The 17,778-nt window shown below is 46.8% G+C and overlaps 1 protein-coding gene across 2 annotated transcripts; it reads right to left on the bottom strand.

Moving 5' to 3' along the window:
- Positions 1–110: 110 nt before the first annotated feature.
- JOSD1 (Josephin domain containing 1) lies at positions 111–17,772 on the bottom strand. Of its 2 annotated transcripts, XM_006155368.2 has the most exons (5): positions 17,397–17,772; positions 16,845–17,163; positions 4,164–4,292; positions 3,844–4,038; positions 111–2,090 (listed from the first exon to the last, which is right to left on the bottom strand). In XM_006155368.2, exons 2-5 carry the CDS (start codon positions 17,027–17,029, stop codon positions 1,991–1,993), a joined length of 609 nt encoding a protein of 202 aa, XP_006155430.1. In that variant the 5' UTR covers positions 17,030–17,163; positions 17,397–17,772; the 3' UTR covers positions 111–1,990. The 2 variants fall into 2 exon arrangements, with proteins under 2 accessions (XP_006155430.1, XP_006155429.1); XM_006155367.2 differs by having other exon boundaries at positions 16,845–17,772.
- Between the last annotated feature and the right edge of the window lie 6 nt (positions 17,773–17,778).

The following is a 17,778-nucleotide window of genomic DNA, read 5'->3' on the forward strand; positions in this document are numbered from 1 at the left end:
CTCTTTCCAAATGACTTACAGTGGTAATGCATTTCTTTTAAAGCAACATTACACTAAAGTTTATTTTTCTTCCTTTACATAATTACAGAATTCAGGCAGACAAGTTCATGTACGGAGTTTTCCATTTTTAATATTTGATTAAACAAAATACATCTTTTGTAAACAAACCCAGCACAAGGCCAACAAAAAAAGGGAATAAAAGCAAGAAAAACAAAAAGCCTAGGGTTGCCCCTTATTGGGCATCAGGGTCAGGCCTGCTCCCTTTCTTAAAGGAAGTGGGGCTTTTTGCCCTTAGGCATCAGCATGGGTCCCTGTTCCTAAGCACCAGAATTGGATATGAACAGAGAAACCAGCCCTGAAATGTTTAAGCGTCTTTGCATATCCCATTGGCTCAAGGACTCCAAGTGCATGGGGACTCTGAAGTGCCATTTGCACAGGCCCAAGCAGATTGTGGAGAAGAGTTTCCCTCTTCCCAGGAAATGGCTTACTATCACTGACAGTGCCAATGGACCCATGGTCCTGCTTGTGACGATCAGCAAGGCTGGCTGGAACTTCCGGCTGGTGGTGGTTGGAATGTCATTGTGCAGGGTAGAGCTCCCTGTAGTGCCAAGCAGGTCTGGTGTAGAAAGTTGCAGGAGAGACTGCGGCCAGTGCTGAGAGCATAATGCAGGAGCCGCTTGGTGGCCTCTGTTACTCAGCGTAAAAAATGGCCTCGTTGAAGATACATGTGCAGAAAAGTGCTGGTGTAAACATGCACTCCAGTCAGAGGGGGAGAAAGCCTCGGCTCACCCCGTGAAGCTTGCTCAGGATCGACATGCAAGCCCCAGGCTGGTTCTGCCGCTGGAGAGAAGTCTGGCCAGCAGGGTGGCTCTCAGACCTGCCCGGACCATCGGCCTTCCACCTGAGGGGAAGCTGGGTCATTGCTGCCTACCCACCGGCCCTGAAGCAACCACACCACATTGGTGACGTGGTACCATACACGCTGCCCTTCTTTGTCTCATTTTCCAAAGTTACAGGAGAAAAGTGGCCTACAACTATTTTGAGAGGTAGGGGTCAGGTCAATCTTCAGTTGATTCGTAAAGAAACTACATGAAGATGACCGACCTGGATCCTGTAATGCAATGCACAGACCCACCCAGCTCCAGGGCTTTCTCGGCCTCTGCCCCTAGGACTTTACCAATGTTATTTTCCTCACCCAACTAGTGGAATTTGATGTGAAAGGCAGACTTAGTTTTTCTCTGCTTTTTCCAGAGCAGGCCAGTTGACAGAAGTGTCCCTTTGCCTGTTTTTCCCGAGCCTCCTAAGTCAATGCAGGCAAACAGTAGGGGCAGAACTGGAGTGAAGAAACCAGCCATGCACGTCAGCTCCAGCTGGGCTTTGGCCATATCCTCCCGGGTCTCTTATCTCACACCCGTCACGCTAGAATACTGTGGGATTCAATCACCCGGCTTGGAATATGAGACTTTTTCATTATAAAACTAAGGCTGGCCATAAACCACCCTTAAAAATGGGGAGGAGGGGTGGTGTCAGAGTCCAAGACAGCATGTCGACTGCTGCCAGGGTTTTGGAGATGGGTTTCCTGAGACCCGTCTGCTCTTCAAACCAGTCACGTGGGCTTTACATATACTATGTCTTCAGACCCACTAATGTGACAGGAGTGGAGCAGCAAGGACAACTCCAGCAAACCTCAGGGAAAGGGAAAAATAAACTAGGACCCACCTTTCTCTTTCTCCCTCTTAAATAAAACAAAGCTTTCGATCCCTTGCCCTAAGCCCATGGAACTCCTGCCTCCCTTTCCCAGGAACAAACAACGCTGGGTGGTTCTTGTAACAGTCCACACCTCTGTCCTATTGCACTATCAAATCTGGGGACTGGGGGATCCCCGATGAGATGTCTGGGAAGGTGGCAAGGGCAGGCCCACCATGGAGGCCACAGCATATCACAGAGGACTGGAGGGGTTGAGGCAAGGAGAAGGTAGGGCCGAACTGGGTCACACGTCAGCCCTCCAACTCTGATGGGCCTCCACCTCTTCTGGTACCACCAGCAGGAGTTCACAGTTCTTTCCTCGCAAATGATGTTTGAGAAATTTCCTATAGGACACGGAATAGATGAGAGAGAAGATGAAATGCTGGTGAGTAGCAAATTCTAGTCTCGGAGCCACATGTTCGCCAAAAACCCTCAGAAATCTTGGCAGTCCCACGAGAATTCTAGCGATGCTCTGTTCTTAGCTCCACATTTGGTATAACCCCCCGTCTGTCCAGTTAGAATTTCAATGTGAATTTATGTTCTTTCTCATATATACTGCTAATATTAGTTATAAGGATGAGAGCTCAAAGTATTCTTTTTTTTAAAAAATATATATTTTTAGGGGTTTTTGTCTTAAGTACCCCGAGAGAGAGAGGAAGAGAGAGAGAGCCAGAATTACAGTACAAATTTATTTTGGTAAAAAAAAAAATTCGAAATCCTTGCATAATTTTTTCATGATATGAATTTTCTATGAACTTTTGAATAGCTTGCATTTATGCCAAAGACAGGCATATCTGCTGAGAGTTTTCTTTGTTTTTTAGAGGTTTTTGCCTTCGGGCACGTGTGCTCGCTGGAGAGCCAGAGAGAGCCAGAGACAGTGAGTGGGAAAGAGAAATCATCCCCCTGGGGGGATGGCCATGCTGCAATCCCTTCACCATGATCTTGGGCGGACATGCATACATGTTCTGCATGATTTTCCTTTTGTTAAAGCGTGGTTTTTGTTGTTGTTGTTTTATATGTGCTCTCATTTGGCATGATTTCCAAGCTACCAGGTATAGGACTCGAACCACCCGCCATGTGGGAGTCCAGTGTTGTAATCACTACACCATCTGCTGGTCTTGAGAACCCAAACTCTAAAGATGTTTGGGCCAGCCGGTGGTACGGTGATAAGTGGCTGGATCTCACACAGCTGGCTGGGCAGTCTGAGTTCTGAACTACGCAGCTTGAAAAACACATCAGGGCGTGGGTGTGCGAACCCAAAATCCCAAGAGGAGATTTTTTTTTTTTAATTCTTTTTTGGTCCCAGGGAAATTTAACCCTTCCTCTAAACTGGCGATTCTGTTATCACAGATTAAGTGGAGAGAACAGTATCAAGTCAGTCCCACCAGATCCAAGGCCAGGATTCCAGACTGAGAATCTTTTCCAAAGAACTAGTCCTGATGGGCTAAGAAGGTCAGGGACCAGGTGGTGGTGCAGCGGTTAACAGAAATGGATCCACACAGGAAGGTTCTGGGTTCACATGCCAGGACCTCACCATACACAGGCAGGTATAGCCATGATCCGAGCTAGCTGAGACTGGAGATGGAATGTGGCATGAGGATAATACTGCGTGTGCTTGCACACGTATGTGTGTAGGGGGCTATCTCTCATGAAAGGAATAAAATAAACATGGAAAAGAACAAAGATTAAGGTCTTTCAAGTCTGAGAGTCTGTGATTTTAAGTGATGCAGGCAGAGGAACCAAGGAGATAGGATATTTACTTTTTAAGGTTTTTTCCATAGATCTTATGTGCTTGCCAGAGAGAGAGACAGAGAAAGAAAGTGAGAAATCACCCCCTGGGGGAACAGCCACTCTCCGTAAGTAACCCCTTCTCCTCTTGGGACATGGAGCATTCACGCACATGTACCCAGTTTGATTTTCAAGCTGACAGGTCTGGGACTCAAATCACTGGCCACATGGGAATCCAGCACCTTATCCACCATGCCACCTGCTGGCCTGGAGATAGGAATTTAATTTCCTGTCAAATAACCAAAGACGTCAACCTCCCCAGCCTATCGAGGAAGGAGCTGGCACCTTGTCCACACAGGTAGAGATTACCTGAGCTCGCTCTCGCCTCCAATCCACTCGGGCATCTTGAGCTTGGAGTCGAGGTTGTAGTAGGCCCCTCCCACCTCTCGAACGCAGATCCAGTGTTGCCTTTTGAGAGGCAACTTTAGTGGACCCCAGCACAGGCTGGAGGGCAGATTCATGATGAAGCCCATCACGTTAGTGAGAGCAATGACACCGACATCCCTGCAGAAGAGCAGCAGTGTCAGGTCGGAGAGCAGCCACAGTAGCCGACCTCCCCAGATTCCCTGGCTGTCACTGCCACTCACGCCAGGGCTCACCCACAACCACGCCGTTCTGGTTCAGATTACCTGCGCTTGTCCCACCACACGGCCTCATAGCCTTTGGTCTGAAGTGCTGCCATAATGACATTCACGTCATAGTTCCCATTTCCCAGCATGCTCTTCTTATGAGGTGTTACCATGGTGTTAGGAGATAACCTGTGAATGTGGAAAAGAAGGGGGAGAAGCTTGCTGGTGTGCCTAATCCTTCAACCCTGCAGCACCAGGGACAGGAGAGCAATCACACTCTTCCCCACCCAAGGGCAGTCTCCCCAGGTTCTGCCTAAGTCCTGTGTAGTCCAGGCTCCCGCTGCCCCAGCAGTTCCCTGAGACACCAGTTCAGTAGGGGTGGGACCCGTCGGCCTGTCATGTAGAAGATGTCTACGACCAAGTCAATGGACAGAATGCTCCACAGCGGTCACTCTGCACTCTTCTTCCTCCTGCTGACCTCACCTTTAAAAATGCCTTTTCCCGCCATTTAAGACAGGGTCTTGCTGTCATGGTCTTCCTGCCTCAGCCTCCCAGGTAGCTGGGATTCCAAGTGCCTGCCACTGTGCCTTGCCTGGCCCTTCGGTCGGACCAGGAATTGAACTCGGACCTCCTAGGTGGTCCCAGCCTGCAGAGCACAGCACCTTGACAGCCAGTGCCACCCTGAAGAGCCACAAGCCTCCTTTTTTAAACACTGTAAAACAGCACCTAATATTTCATTTGTCTGAGTAGTACCTGTTGTTGTTCCTGTTTTTTTATAGTTTAAGTGCTTTATATTTAAAGAGGGCACACTTGGTAATCATTAAACACTTGAAGGTGCCCAGGGGCCCAGGCACTAACACAAATCTATGAACTGGGGCTGGATGTAAGCCAAAAAATAGTAAGGCTGGTGTTAAATGGGAAGGGATGACCTGCCTAAAGGCACTCAAAGTGAGTGTGAGTGTGTGCGCACGCGTATAGTACCTGAATGAAACTCTTTTAGAAGAGATTTTTGCTATCAAGCACGGGCGCTCGCTGGAGAGACAGAGATACAGAGAGACAAAAGGTGAGAAATCACCCCTAAGGGGATGGCCACACTGCAATCCCTTCCCCTTCATTCTCCTCTTGGGATTCTGGGCATGCATGCACATGTGCTGGTGTGAATTTTTAGCCGCTGGGTCTGGAACTCGAACCTTGGCTGACTACATGGTAGTCCAACAATGTAAACATGTCATCTGCTGATCCCTTGAATGAGACATTTTTTAAAAAAATCAAAACACACTCAAGGAATCAAATGAAAAACAATTTTGTATGCAACAAAACTCAGCTGCAGTCTCCCGTTGCCCACCCAGCTTTAAGTCGCTATCCACCAGGGCTCTTCAGCCACTCCATTTCAGGACAAAGTCCATGCCGAAGGCATTTCCAATCCTATTATTTTGTTTTCGCAGGCCTACTGGTCAGGAGCTTAGGTAAGGCCATCTTGAAGGAAGGGTCGGCATGCCATTGGCCTTCATGTGAAGGGGAGGAACTGTGAAGGACAAATGTCTAGAAGCTGCTAGGTACCACCTCCAGAAAGGAATCAGGATCTCAGGCTCTCTCAATCTTTTGCTCTCTGGTCAAATTAAAAAATAAATTAAAAAGCTAAATAAAAATAATTCTTTAAAAAAAAAAGATTTCAGGCCAAGGATATCACATTAAAAACTTAAGAAATCTGGGCTAGTCGGTGGTGTGGTGGTGGCAAATGTGGCTAGATCCCATATGGCCAACTCTGCGGTTCGAGTCTCAACCTGGCAGCTGGACACGTGTGCATGCCCAAAAATCTTGAGAGGAGAACGAAGAAGAGATTGTAGTATGGCTATTCCCCTTGGGGGGGTGCTTCCTCTCTCTCTCTTTCTTTTTTTTAATAATTACTTTTTAAGTTAATTTTATTTATTCATTCATTTATTCTTAATTTGAGCAGAGAAAGACACAGAGAGAGATAGATAGAGAGAGGCAAACGGAGAAAGCAAGCCACCAGGCCCAGGACTTGAACCGTGGTCAGCCATGTGGGAGTGTCCAGCACCTTAGCCACTATGCCACCTGCTGGTCCTGGGGGATGCTTTCTCATTTCCCTCTTTCTCTGTCTCCCTCTGGTGAGCACATGTGCCCCATAGCAAGTAAATAAATAAATAAATAAATAAATAAATAAATAAAAACTTAAATGTTTCAGAGGAGCCAGCAGGAGGTTTGGTGCTTAAGGCCCTGGACTCTCACATAGCCAACCATGGTGCAAGTCCTGAACCTGGTGGCTTCTTTTCTTATGTTCTCTCTGTCTGTCTCTCTAGTGAATGCACGTGCCCTATGGCAATTAAAAAAATAATAATAAAAAATAATAAATAAAAGGAACCAGCAGTTAGCGTAATGGTTATGTCGCTGGACTCCCACGTAGTCGACCGCGGTTTGTGTCCCGGACCCGGTGGCTTAAAAAACTCACGCCGGGTGTGTGTGCGTGCGTGCCCACAAGAGGAGAATGGAGGAGAAGGGATTGCGGCGTGACCATCCCCCCTGGAGGGTGATTTCTCGCTTTCTGTCTCTGTGTCTCTCTCTGTCTGGCGAGCACACGCGCCCTATAGTAAAAATCTCTCCAAAATAAATAAATAAATAAATAAATAAATAAGATTAAGTAGTTCTTTAGAAAAAAGAATATTGCATTAAAAATAAAAGAATATTGGGGCTGGCAGGTGGCATGGTGGTTAAGGGCACTGGACTCTCATATGGCTGACTGCAGTTCAAGTCCTGGCCCTGGCAGCTTGCTTTCTCTCTCTCTCTCTCTCTCTGGTAAAATTAAAATAAATGAATGAATACATAAAGTTAAATTTAAAAATTCTTAAAAAAAAAAAGAATCTTACAGAATTTTAAAACTTCTCTATATACAACAACCTTATTAATATTTTTCTAACAGAAAACAGTCCTGTACTGCTTAAAACCTTCTAATCTGGGACCAGAAGATGGTGTAATGATTACGTTGTTGGACTCCTACACAGTCAACTGTGGTTCAAGTCCCAGCCCCAGCAGGGTGCCAGCAGATGACTTAGTGGTTACATCGCTGGACTCCCACACGGTTGACCCCAGTTCGAGTCCTGGGCCCAGTGGCTAAAAGACACCAGTCATGTGAGTGTGTGTGCCCAAAATCCTGAGAGAAAAATGGAGAAGGGATTCCAGCATGGCCATCTTGCTGGGGGTGATTTCTCGCTTTTTGTCTCTTCGGCTAGCGCACATGCCCTATAGCAAAAATCTCTATTAAAACAAACAAACAAACAAACAAACAAACAAAAAACACTCACATGAGGTACAAGTACATGCTTGCCCAAAATCCCAAGAGGAGAATAAAAGAGAAGGGACTGCAGCATGGCCATCCCCCCCAGGGGGTGATTTCTTGCTTTCTGGCTCTCTCTTCAGCAAGTTCACACACCCTATAGCAAAAATCTCTCTCTTTTTTTAGAGGTTTTTGCTACAGGGCACGTGCGCTCGCCAGACAGACAGAGAGAGACAGAAAGTGAGAAATCACCCAGACAGAAAGGGAGAAAGCACCCCCCCAGTGGGATGGCCACGCTGCAATCCCTTCTCCTCCATTCTCCTCTTGGGACCCTGGGCGCGTACGCGCTCGCACACGCGCCCGCACACGCGCCTGGCGTGAGTTTTAAGCCACCGGGTCCGGGACGCCAACCGTGGTCGACTACGTGGGAGTCCAGAGACATAGCCATTACGCTAACCGCTGGTCCCACAAAAATCTCTTAAGGGACCAGCAGTTGGCGTAATGGCTATGTCGTTGGACACCCATGTAGTCAACCACGGTTTGAGGCCTGGACCTGGTGGCTTAAACTCACACCAGGTGTGTGTGTATGTGCCCAAGATCCTGAGAGGAGAATGGAGGAGAAGGGATTGCAGTATGGCCATCCCCCCTAAGGGGGGGCGATTCCTTGCTTTCTGTCTCTGACTCTCTCAGTCTTTCTGGCGAGTGCACACACCTACAGCAAAAACCTCTAAAAAAAAAAAAAAAAAAAAAACTCTTAAAAAAAAAAAAAAAAACAACTTTCCAATCTACCCAAAGCACTTACATACAACCTAAACTACTTCCCCTCAAGTCTGCCTGGCCCCCATGATCCTGCGGGCCTCATCTCTGACCTCCTACCACACTGACCTTTTTCTTGTTCTCTGAACATACAAAGCTCTTTCTTTCTTCATGCTTGCTCACTTTTCCCACTGTCCCTGCTTTCTACAATATTCTTCCCCTACATCTTCACTTGATTTGCTCCTTATTTTGGGTCTCGATGTTACTGCCAGAGAGGGAAGCCTTTTCTGACCATTAAGTTTCTCCCAGTCACTGCCTCTTGTACCAGACTACTTTAATGAATTACAGCCCTTTTTCCTACTGGACATGCTTTCTCGCTTGTCTGCTTTTCCACACCAGAATGATGGCAGGGCCCGACTGCCTTGTTAATACTCACTGCTAGGGGCCTAAACAGTGTCTGGCAAAGTGTGGGTGCTCGAGGAACACATGCTGACTCACTGCCATGCCATTCCCATCTCTCTCCCTATAGGTACAAGTGGTAGAGTTTGGTAGAGTCGTAACACTGAGCGGACTTCCACCTTTGGCTCTCTGAGCAGTGCCGTGGTGGTTGGCAAGAGTAAGTGCCTTACGAAAGGCGGCACAAAAGGAGCCAACAAGAAAGTGGCTGATCAAGGGAACCAGCAGTTAGCGTAATGGCTATGTCGCTGGACTCCCACGTAGTCGACCGCGGTTCGCGTCCCGGGCCCGGTGGCTTAAAACTCACGCCGGGCGCGTGTGCGTGCGTGCCCAAGATCCCGAGAGGAGAATGGAGGAGAAGGGATTGCGGCGTGACCATCCCCCCTGGGGGGTGATTTCTCGCTTTCTGTCTCTATGTCTCTCTGTCTGTCTGGCGAGCGCACGCGCCCTACAGTGAAAATCTCTCCAAAAAAAAAAAGTGGCTGATCCAGTTCATAAAAAAGACTGGTGTGACATGAAAGCACCTGCTATGATCAACATAAGAAATACTGGAAAAACACTAGTCACCAGGACTCAAGGAACCTAAATTGCATCCTGTGGCCTTCAGGGCCGTGTGTTTGAAGTGAGCCTTGAAGATCTGCAGAATGATGAAGCTGCATTTAGGAAATTCAAGCGAATTACTGAGGACGTTCAGGACAAAAACTGCCTGACTTTCATGGCACGGATCTTAGCCATGACAAAATGTATTCAATGGTCAAAAAATGGGAGGCCATGACTGGAGCCCAGGCTGATATAAAGACTACACATGGTTATTTGCTTCATCTCTTCTGTGTTGGTTTTTTTGTTTTGTTTTGTTTTGTTTTTGAGAGAGATTTTTTGCTATAGGGTATGTGCATTTGCTGGAGGGACAGAGACAGAGAGACAGAAAGTGGACAATCACCCTTAGGGCATATGGCCACACTGAAATCCTTTTCCCTCCATTCTCCTCTTGGTATTTTGGGCATGCATGCACACGTACCCAGAGTCAGTGTGAGTTTTAAGCCTCCAGGTCCAGGACTTGAACCACAGTCAACTACATGGGAGTTCAGCAACGTAACCATTACACCACCTGCTGGTCCCCAGTGTTGGATTTACTAAAAAATGCAACAATCGGATATGGAAGACCTCTTATGCCCAGCATCAGCAGGTCGACCAAATCTGAAAAAAGGGGATGGAAACCATGACCCAAGAGGCAAACAAATGACCTGAAAGAAGTGGTCAATAAACTGATTGCAGACAGTATTAGGAAAGACCTGCTAATCTACCTGCCCTCTCCATGTCTTCGTCAGAAAAGGAAAAAACGCTGAAGGAGCCCAAGTTTGAACTGAGAAACCTCGTTGAGCTTCATAGTGAAAGTAGTAGCTCTGGAAAAGCTACTGGGGATGAGATGGGCGCTAGGTGAAGGAGTTGACGGATATGAACCACCAGACCAAGAATCTGTTTAAAGTTCAGACTTTTTTATTTAAAGAGAAATTTTTTGCTATAGGGCACGTGCACTCACCAGTGAGAGAGAAAGTGAGAAGTCATTCCCCAGGAATGGCCACGCTGCAATCCCTCTCCTCCATTGTCCTCTCAGAATTTTGGGCATGCTCGCACATGCACCCGGCCTGAGTTTTAAGTTGCCAGGTCCAGAACTCAAACCATGGTCGACTATATGGGAGTCCGACAATGTAACTATTATGCCATCTACTGGTCCCAAGTTCAGACTTTTAACAGTGACAAATAAAAAAGCCCATTTCTGACAAAAACAAAGATAAAACAAACAAAAAAAAACAAAGAGGGCTTCTATGCTCATCTCCAGAGCTAATGAGAGGGAACTGAGCACTCTGAACTCCACTCTGTGACTACAACTGATCTTTCCTGCAATAACAACTACCATTTATTGAAAACCTCTGTGCCAAGCACTCTGGTAGATGTTCTGAAATGTATCTCATTTAATCTTCACAATAAACCTATGAGGATATAAATTATTTCTATTTCTGCAGGTCAACAGACTTGGTGATTTTTACTGACTTGTCCTTGAGCACTTATGAGGAACAGCCAAGGATTCAAACTCTGGTTCATCTGAACCTAAAATTCAAAGAGAGCTGATTGCAGGTTAATAAAGACCAGCTGAGTCTGGGACTGAACTAGAGCTTCATGGGACAAAGGCTATCCCTGGGTTCTTGGGCACTTAGATTAAATGAGAAAACAAATCAAAGAAGGCCTAGTTCAAGACTCATCAGGTTCCTTTCCCGTTAGCAGGTGCCAGTCCCTCCATTAATGTTGGTGAAGTCTGACTCATACATGAATGAAATGCTGAGCATTAGCCTCTTTCACCACCTAACTCCCTGCCAGGCTCAGACCTTGGAGCAGAGCTTTGTGCTCCCGTGGAGACTGGCTTCACGCTCACCAACAGCATCTCTGAAGGCATCCAATTCAACAAACAGATTTCCTGGAGGAATTCCTGGAGTCCTAACGTGCTAATCTTAACTTTGTGTCTCAAGGGTAGGGGGATGGTTACACATTTCAGTTCCCAAACATTTCTGAACACATGAACATTTGTTTTGAGGTGTCCCTTGAGGACATGTGCTCCAAGGGTCTCTATTCCCCATCCTTCATACTCTCAGATTCAACTCCTCTCCTGTCTATTCCCACTTTCTCTCCCCTAACCCAGGAGAAGAGGTGTGTGTTCACCGCACACCTAGATTTTTGAAATGGGTTCCTGAAGTGATCTCTTTGCTTCCATACTCCCTTTCTACCAGCCAAGCCTCTATGTTCCCACCACATTCACGACAGTGTCATTTCACTCCCTTACGCAGTAACCGACAGGGGCAGCCCTATGGCCTCGTGGTTAAGAGGGTCAGATCCCAACATGGCCTAATGCACTATTTGAATTCCAGCTCCAATGGTCTCAAAAACACTCTGAGTACATGTGTATGTGTCCCAAACCAAACAGTATGGAGAAATGAAGATGGGATTGTGGTGTGACCATAACCAGTGCTTTCTCTCTGTCTGTGAGCACACTCACCCTCTAACAAAGAACTGAATGGAGCCAGCTGCCTGGATGGCCAACTCCAAGCCTCCCAGGCCAACTTGGCCTACTGCTCCCTCTCACAGAGCTCAGTGCACTTCAGGTACCATGATTCTGTGGCTTCTTTCATCCTATTTCCTGTTTCAAGCCAAATCCTACAGCTACTTCAAGCTCGACCTCAGAGTTTCTCTCTTCCATGGCATCTCCTGGCTCCTCTTTGAAAAAGGAAGGGGTTTGGGAGGCCCACACATATGTAGTTTATATCCAAGCACCATCAACACTCCTTGTGAGAATTAACTTCCATGCTTGTTACTTAATGTGTAAAAATGGAAACGATTCCTATCTTACAGGACTGGTGAATAATTCAGTTACGTTACACCTGTCTAACCAAATCCTGAAGCAAGGGGAGGCTCTTCTACTTGGTATCTCCCACATGGAGGCACTGAATAAACATGTGTTGACCAAACTGATCAAAACCAAAAATGCTGAAAATAGCTTCCATTTCAGGGAACCAGCAGTTAGCGTAATGGCTATGTCGCTGGACTCCCACGTAGTCGACCGCGGTTCGCGTCCCAGACCTGGTGGCTTAAAACTCACGCCGGGCGCATGTGCGTGCATGCCCAAGATCCCGAGAGGAGAGTGGAGGAGAAGGGATTGTGGCGTGACCATCCCCTCTGGGGGGTGATTTCTTGCTTTCTGTCTGTCTCTCTCTGTCTGTCTGGTGAGCGCACGCGCCCTATAGCGAAAAAACCTCTCAAGAAAAAAAAAATAGCTTCCATTTCATTCTAGAGGAGTGCACATCTGAATAGGTGGGATTCATTCACTGCGCTGCCACTTCACCACAACTGGCTGTGACAATCATTAGGTTCCCGCTGTGCTGGCTGCTTTTACAGGCTTTATCACTTGGTCCTTCCAACAGTCTTAAGATATTGTAAATAAGGAAGCTAAGGTGCAAAGGTTATAGTGACTTGCACAGTCACGCTCAGCTGGTGAGTGGCAGAGTGAGAATCCTAAACTCAGGACAACACTGACCAGCCCTCTGGACATTTCAACACACTGGACCCATTGAATTCTATGGAATCCTGCCCTGATCCCAGTGGAAAGTCTTCTTGACACTCCTTAGCAAACTCCTGTGTGGGACTATCTGAATCACATCCACAGACATTCTGGGGTACTGAGCAAGCTCTCATTTTTGTCATCACAGCCAGAGTTTAGAGCCACAAGATCTGAACTGGTCTAAAAGAGAAACGATAGGCTGTAGTCTAAGTGTCCACTGATGTCTACAACCCTAGGTAAGTCCCTGGTCCTCTCTCAAGATGATCACTGTCTGGCTATGGTAATGGTTTGGAATTTTTTTTTTTTTTTGGAGAGGTTTTTGCTATAGGGCGCGTGCGCTCGCCAGTCAGACAGAGACAGAGAGATAGAAAGCGAGAAATCACCCCCTGGGGAGATGGTCAAGCCGCAATCCCTTCTCCTCCATTCTCCTCTCGGGATCTTGGGCACGCACGCACACACACGCCCGGTGTGAGTTTAAGCCTCTGGGTCTGGGACTCAAACCGCAGTCGGCTACATGGGAGTTCAGCGCCATAGCCATTATACTAACTGCTGGTCCCTCATGTCTCTTCTTTTTAAAGTTTAGACACACATATGATAAAATGAGTCAAATCTCCACCTCTACTTACAAACACACTGACGACATTTGCCCAGTTTCTCTCACCTTTTCTCCAATTTCACAGGTCAAAACTTTTTTTTAAAGCTATTTTATTTTATTTTATTTTATTTTATTTTATTTTATTTAACTTTATTTATTTTAATTTGACCAGAGAGGGACAGAGAGAGAGAAGAAAAGTGAGAAAGCAAGCCACCAGGTCCAAGACTCAAACCATGGTAGGCTACGTGGGAGTCCGGTATCCTTAGCCATCATACCACCTGCCGGCCCCAAAACTATTCTTTTCACAAATTATCTCTTTTTGCTATCGCTGCAGATGTGACCACTGTTTTCTGTCACACCTGACTCTTCTCTTCCCAGCCCCCTTGTTGCTGCCAAGTCATCATCTTAGTTCTTTCGAAGTCTCTATTCATTTCTATTCCAAGCATGAGTCATCTCAGATCCACAACTCTATTCAAACTCCACCCTGCTTTTGTATTTCTCCTCTTATCTGGCTAAAATTCAACTGCTAGGATGACTTCCTCTCAGCGAATAGCACTTATCAACTTTTTCCTCCCATTTCTACCATTCGTTAGTCACATCTTCAAAACAGGATAGAACTTTCAGATCCAGGAACTTAAAGTTCTCTGGTTAAACCTGCCAGCATGACTTCTTTTTCCCTTGAGATCTAAATAAATCATGTTTTCATTTTGAAATTGCTCTGAATTCCCTGGTTCTAATTTTCATCTACTCTCAAGGTCTGAACAATACAGAGCTCTGAGAGGTGCTTCTCAGACCTGCCCTGTTGAACTTGCTTTCTTCAGAGTGCCTAGCGGTGCCTGGCACGCAGCAGGCAGCTAGTCAGTGTTTGTTTAAAGAATTCCAGCTTCTCTCCCTCACTTCGGTTCCCTGTGCTTTTCTCTGGATTCCTTTTACACTTTGTTGTTCCTACGTATCCATACAGAATCTTCTCATTCAAGACACTATACAGAATTCCTTTTCCGGAGCGGGAACACAGCATACTCTCTTATGTACTGGCTTGCTTTGAAGTAGGCCGTTATAGTGTGCTGACAAGGACCCGGGGAGTGCAGTGTGATTTAGCTTTAAAAGCTTTAAAAGGCATAGGATCCTGGTTCTATGTGGTGTTTAGCAAACATTTAGCACTCTCTCATCGAGGGACACAGCTGAAAGACTCTTTCATGACCATGGTCTGGACCCTCACCCCAACCTACCTTACTAGCAAGTGCACAGTTACTGAGGCAGACCCCAGAGCTGACAGGCCTTTCCAATACTCAGGAAGCTGGAGAGCAGCGAGAGCAGGCCCTGAGTCATATAGCTTGGGTACAAATTCTGCCACAGTAGCTGTAAACTCTCCATACCATCATTTCCTCTTCTGAAAAAATGCGAAACAACAGTGTCTAACTCATGAGACTGGTGTGAGAACTCAACACAAGGGAAACCTTCCCAATGGTACTTCCCATGAAGTGTTCACATGTGTTGAGGATCTCATCATAATTCCCCTGGTCAGACTGGGGGCCAAACTTACAGAAGTGAAAACTTTCTATCTGAGTATGATTAGATACACAATTTTTTTTTTTGTAATTTGCGTTTGCCAGAGATAGGTAAAGAAAGAGAGGAAGAAAGTATTCCACAATGGGGTGCAGTTGCATTGAATCCCTTCTCCTCCATTTTCCCATCCTATCAGGATTTGGGACATGCACAAGTGCTGAGTGGATCCAGGACTTGAATCGAAAGTTGGTCATATGGTAGGATAGTTTCCTTAACCACCAGGCCAAAGGCTGGTTCTGGATACACAAAATTTGACACTTATGTGCTAGTGGGTAAATCTCTCCAAATTCCTTAAACTAAATCCCAGTTTCCTAGGATCGTCACTGACAAAGTTGTTGCAGGATCGCTGTTGCAGGATCGTCAGTACATACAGTATTGCAAAGTACCAAACAAATCCAGATACTCAGGTGAGTCTTTCCTCTTCCCCAGTTTTAGATAAGGAAAGAATGTGCAAATATCCCATTAGGACTAGAGGAAACAGCAATGGCTGGTCATAAGAAGCGGTCTAATGGACTGAGTTAACTCTATATGCTTCCAGATAATGGCCATGATCCAAATGACACATTAGCGCCACCAGGCCCTGGAAAACAATGACTCCCATTACAGTTCCATCAGCATCCCAGGATTAACAGCACTTTAAGAGAAGCCTATGGTTCTTTCAGGGTAAATGGTCCACACCTATGCTTCACAAATCACTCCCAATAGGTTGTTTCTAACTCTAACTTAGGTCTAAGTGAAGGGCATCTGAAAAGGGTCTCCTGAAACTGCCAATATACACCACTCAATGAATTCTTAAGCTTTCTCTGTACTAAGGAATCAGTAGGCCTACCCTTTCCAGATGGAGTGACTGGACAGGTTACCCCCAAAGCTGCTACAGACTGCAGGTGTGCTGCTGTGAACATCCAGACACCACAGAACTAAATCCCAAATCCTCTGATAAAAAAAAGTTTAGAAAAAGCAAAGAGAACAAAGCCAAACTTCTATCAACCTGCAGGTTGCAGGTTGGCATTTAAGTGATAAGACCATCCATGGGCCAGTTGGAGCCATGAGAGTTAAAGTGGCTAGATCCCACATGGCCGACTGCACCGTTAGAGCCCCAGACCAAAAGATTGAAAAACACCGCGTGCGTGTGTGCGTGTGTGTGTGTACCTGTGTCCCAAAAATCCCAAAACAAGGAAAAAACAGAGAAGACATTGTGGTGTGAACATTCCCCATGGGGAGATGGAAGGGGTGCGCGCTCTCTCTCTCTAGCAAGTGCACGTGCCCACTGGCATTTTTTTTTTTCAAAAGGCCATCTAGAATAAAATAGAAAGGGGAGGGGAGTCACCCTCCAATTCATAGCTTTGCTATTTAGAAGCTATGGACAAATACCTACCTTCCTGCCTGCTTCTCTATCACTAACATAAAGAGCATGAGACAACCGTAGAGGGCTACGCAAACTCACGAACAGCACCAAAAGCCAGCAGCAAAGCCCAGCTGTGTACACGCCTTTCCTGGGGTACCCACCATGTCCCACTTTTGATGACAGGCAACTCAATGTGTACATCTCTCTCCCTTCTAGACTGCAAACTTCTTGGCAGCAGGACTCAAAGACATTATAGCATAGTAGGCAAGAGCAGATACAGTCCTGAATTCGACCTTGGCTTCAACTCTTATGTTACCTTGGGCAAACTACTGCACTTCCCTGAGTCCTGTTTTCATCTGCCAAATGGAAATAACCACACATGCAATGATGAATTTCATGAAACTGCTGAACGGATCAGCTGAGATAACAGAACGGAGGCTATTAGGTCTGTAGCTGACCCACAGGCAGTGCTGTGTGCAGCTGTCATCACCGTCTTTGCCATTCCTACGTCCCCTATGCCTGCTGAGAGCATCTAGCTAATACCTGCAGGTTTGAACACTTCTGCAGCTGAGACATTGCCCCACCCAAGAAATACCAAGGTTTCAAGGAGAAAGAGTCCCTACCTCTGGAAAATCTCTTGCAGTGTTTCCCGGGTGAAGGCATTGCTGTCCTGGAAGACGTTATTGAGGGCGTGGAGAGCACAGAGCTCCCTGCGCTGTTTTTCATGGTAGATTTGTGGGGGTGCTGCCTGGGGCAGCTCCAGTGATTCCGATTTGGCCTTGTCTCCTTTCCATGGCATGCAACTCATGTTTTTCGTTTCAGGTTCCAGAGAGGGCTAAAAACACCCCACTCTTCCCTCCTGAGAGAGTGTCAGCTTCTCCGTCTTTTCCAGATTCCTGAGGTCCACCTTATTCCCTGGTGTCCATGATTTATGCTTTGTCACTGGGAGAAAAGGTTGGAATCAAAAGGGAAAAAAAAAAAAACACCTCTTCTCTCTTCCCAATAGAAAAATAACTTTTGAACTAGTTTATTTCGCCACCACTGTCAAAGAACAGATTTTTTTTAAAAAAATCATATAAAATGTAAGATCTTGTTGTCCTTTCCCCACCCTCCCCTCCCACCCCCCTCCAAAAAACCACGACTCTCTGGCTGTATTTTCCTCTAAAAATGCCAACCAGGCCTCAATGTAGGAGGATCGGACGGAATCGGTCACATCGTTCCTTTTCTTCCATTTCTTTCGAACCACGACGCCACTGAGTCAGGAGACAAGGCCTAGCTGGTGAGTAAAAAGCAAATTCGAGCGACTAGCGAGGACCGGCAAGCGCAGGGTGGCCTCCGGGACAGCAGTCCATCGTCCCCTCGGTCGCCGTGGGGCCCCGCAAGGCGCGAGCCCGTGCAGGCACCGCTCCCTCGGATCGCGCGGACTCTCGCCCTCTCGCCGCGGCCCTAGGAGAAGACAGCTCGGGTCAGCTCCCGCAGGCGGACAGGAGGGTACCAGGCGGGCCGGGAAGTGGCGCGGCGAGTCCGGCCCCTGCCGGAGGGAAGGTTCTGTGCAGC

The sequence above is a fragment of the Tupaia chinensis genome, unplaced genomic scaffold (genome assembly GCF_000334495.1).
Source record: "Tupaia chinensis unplaced genomic scaffold, TupChi_1.0 Scaffold000450_1, whole genome shotgun sequence".
In the NCBI taxonomy this organism is placed as follows: Eukaryota; Metazoa; Chordata; class Mammalia; order Scandentia; family Tupaiidae; genus Tupaia; species Tupaia belangeri.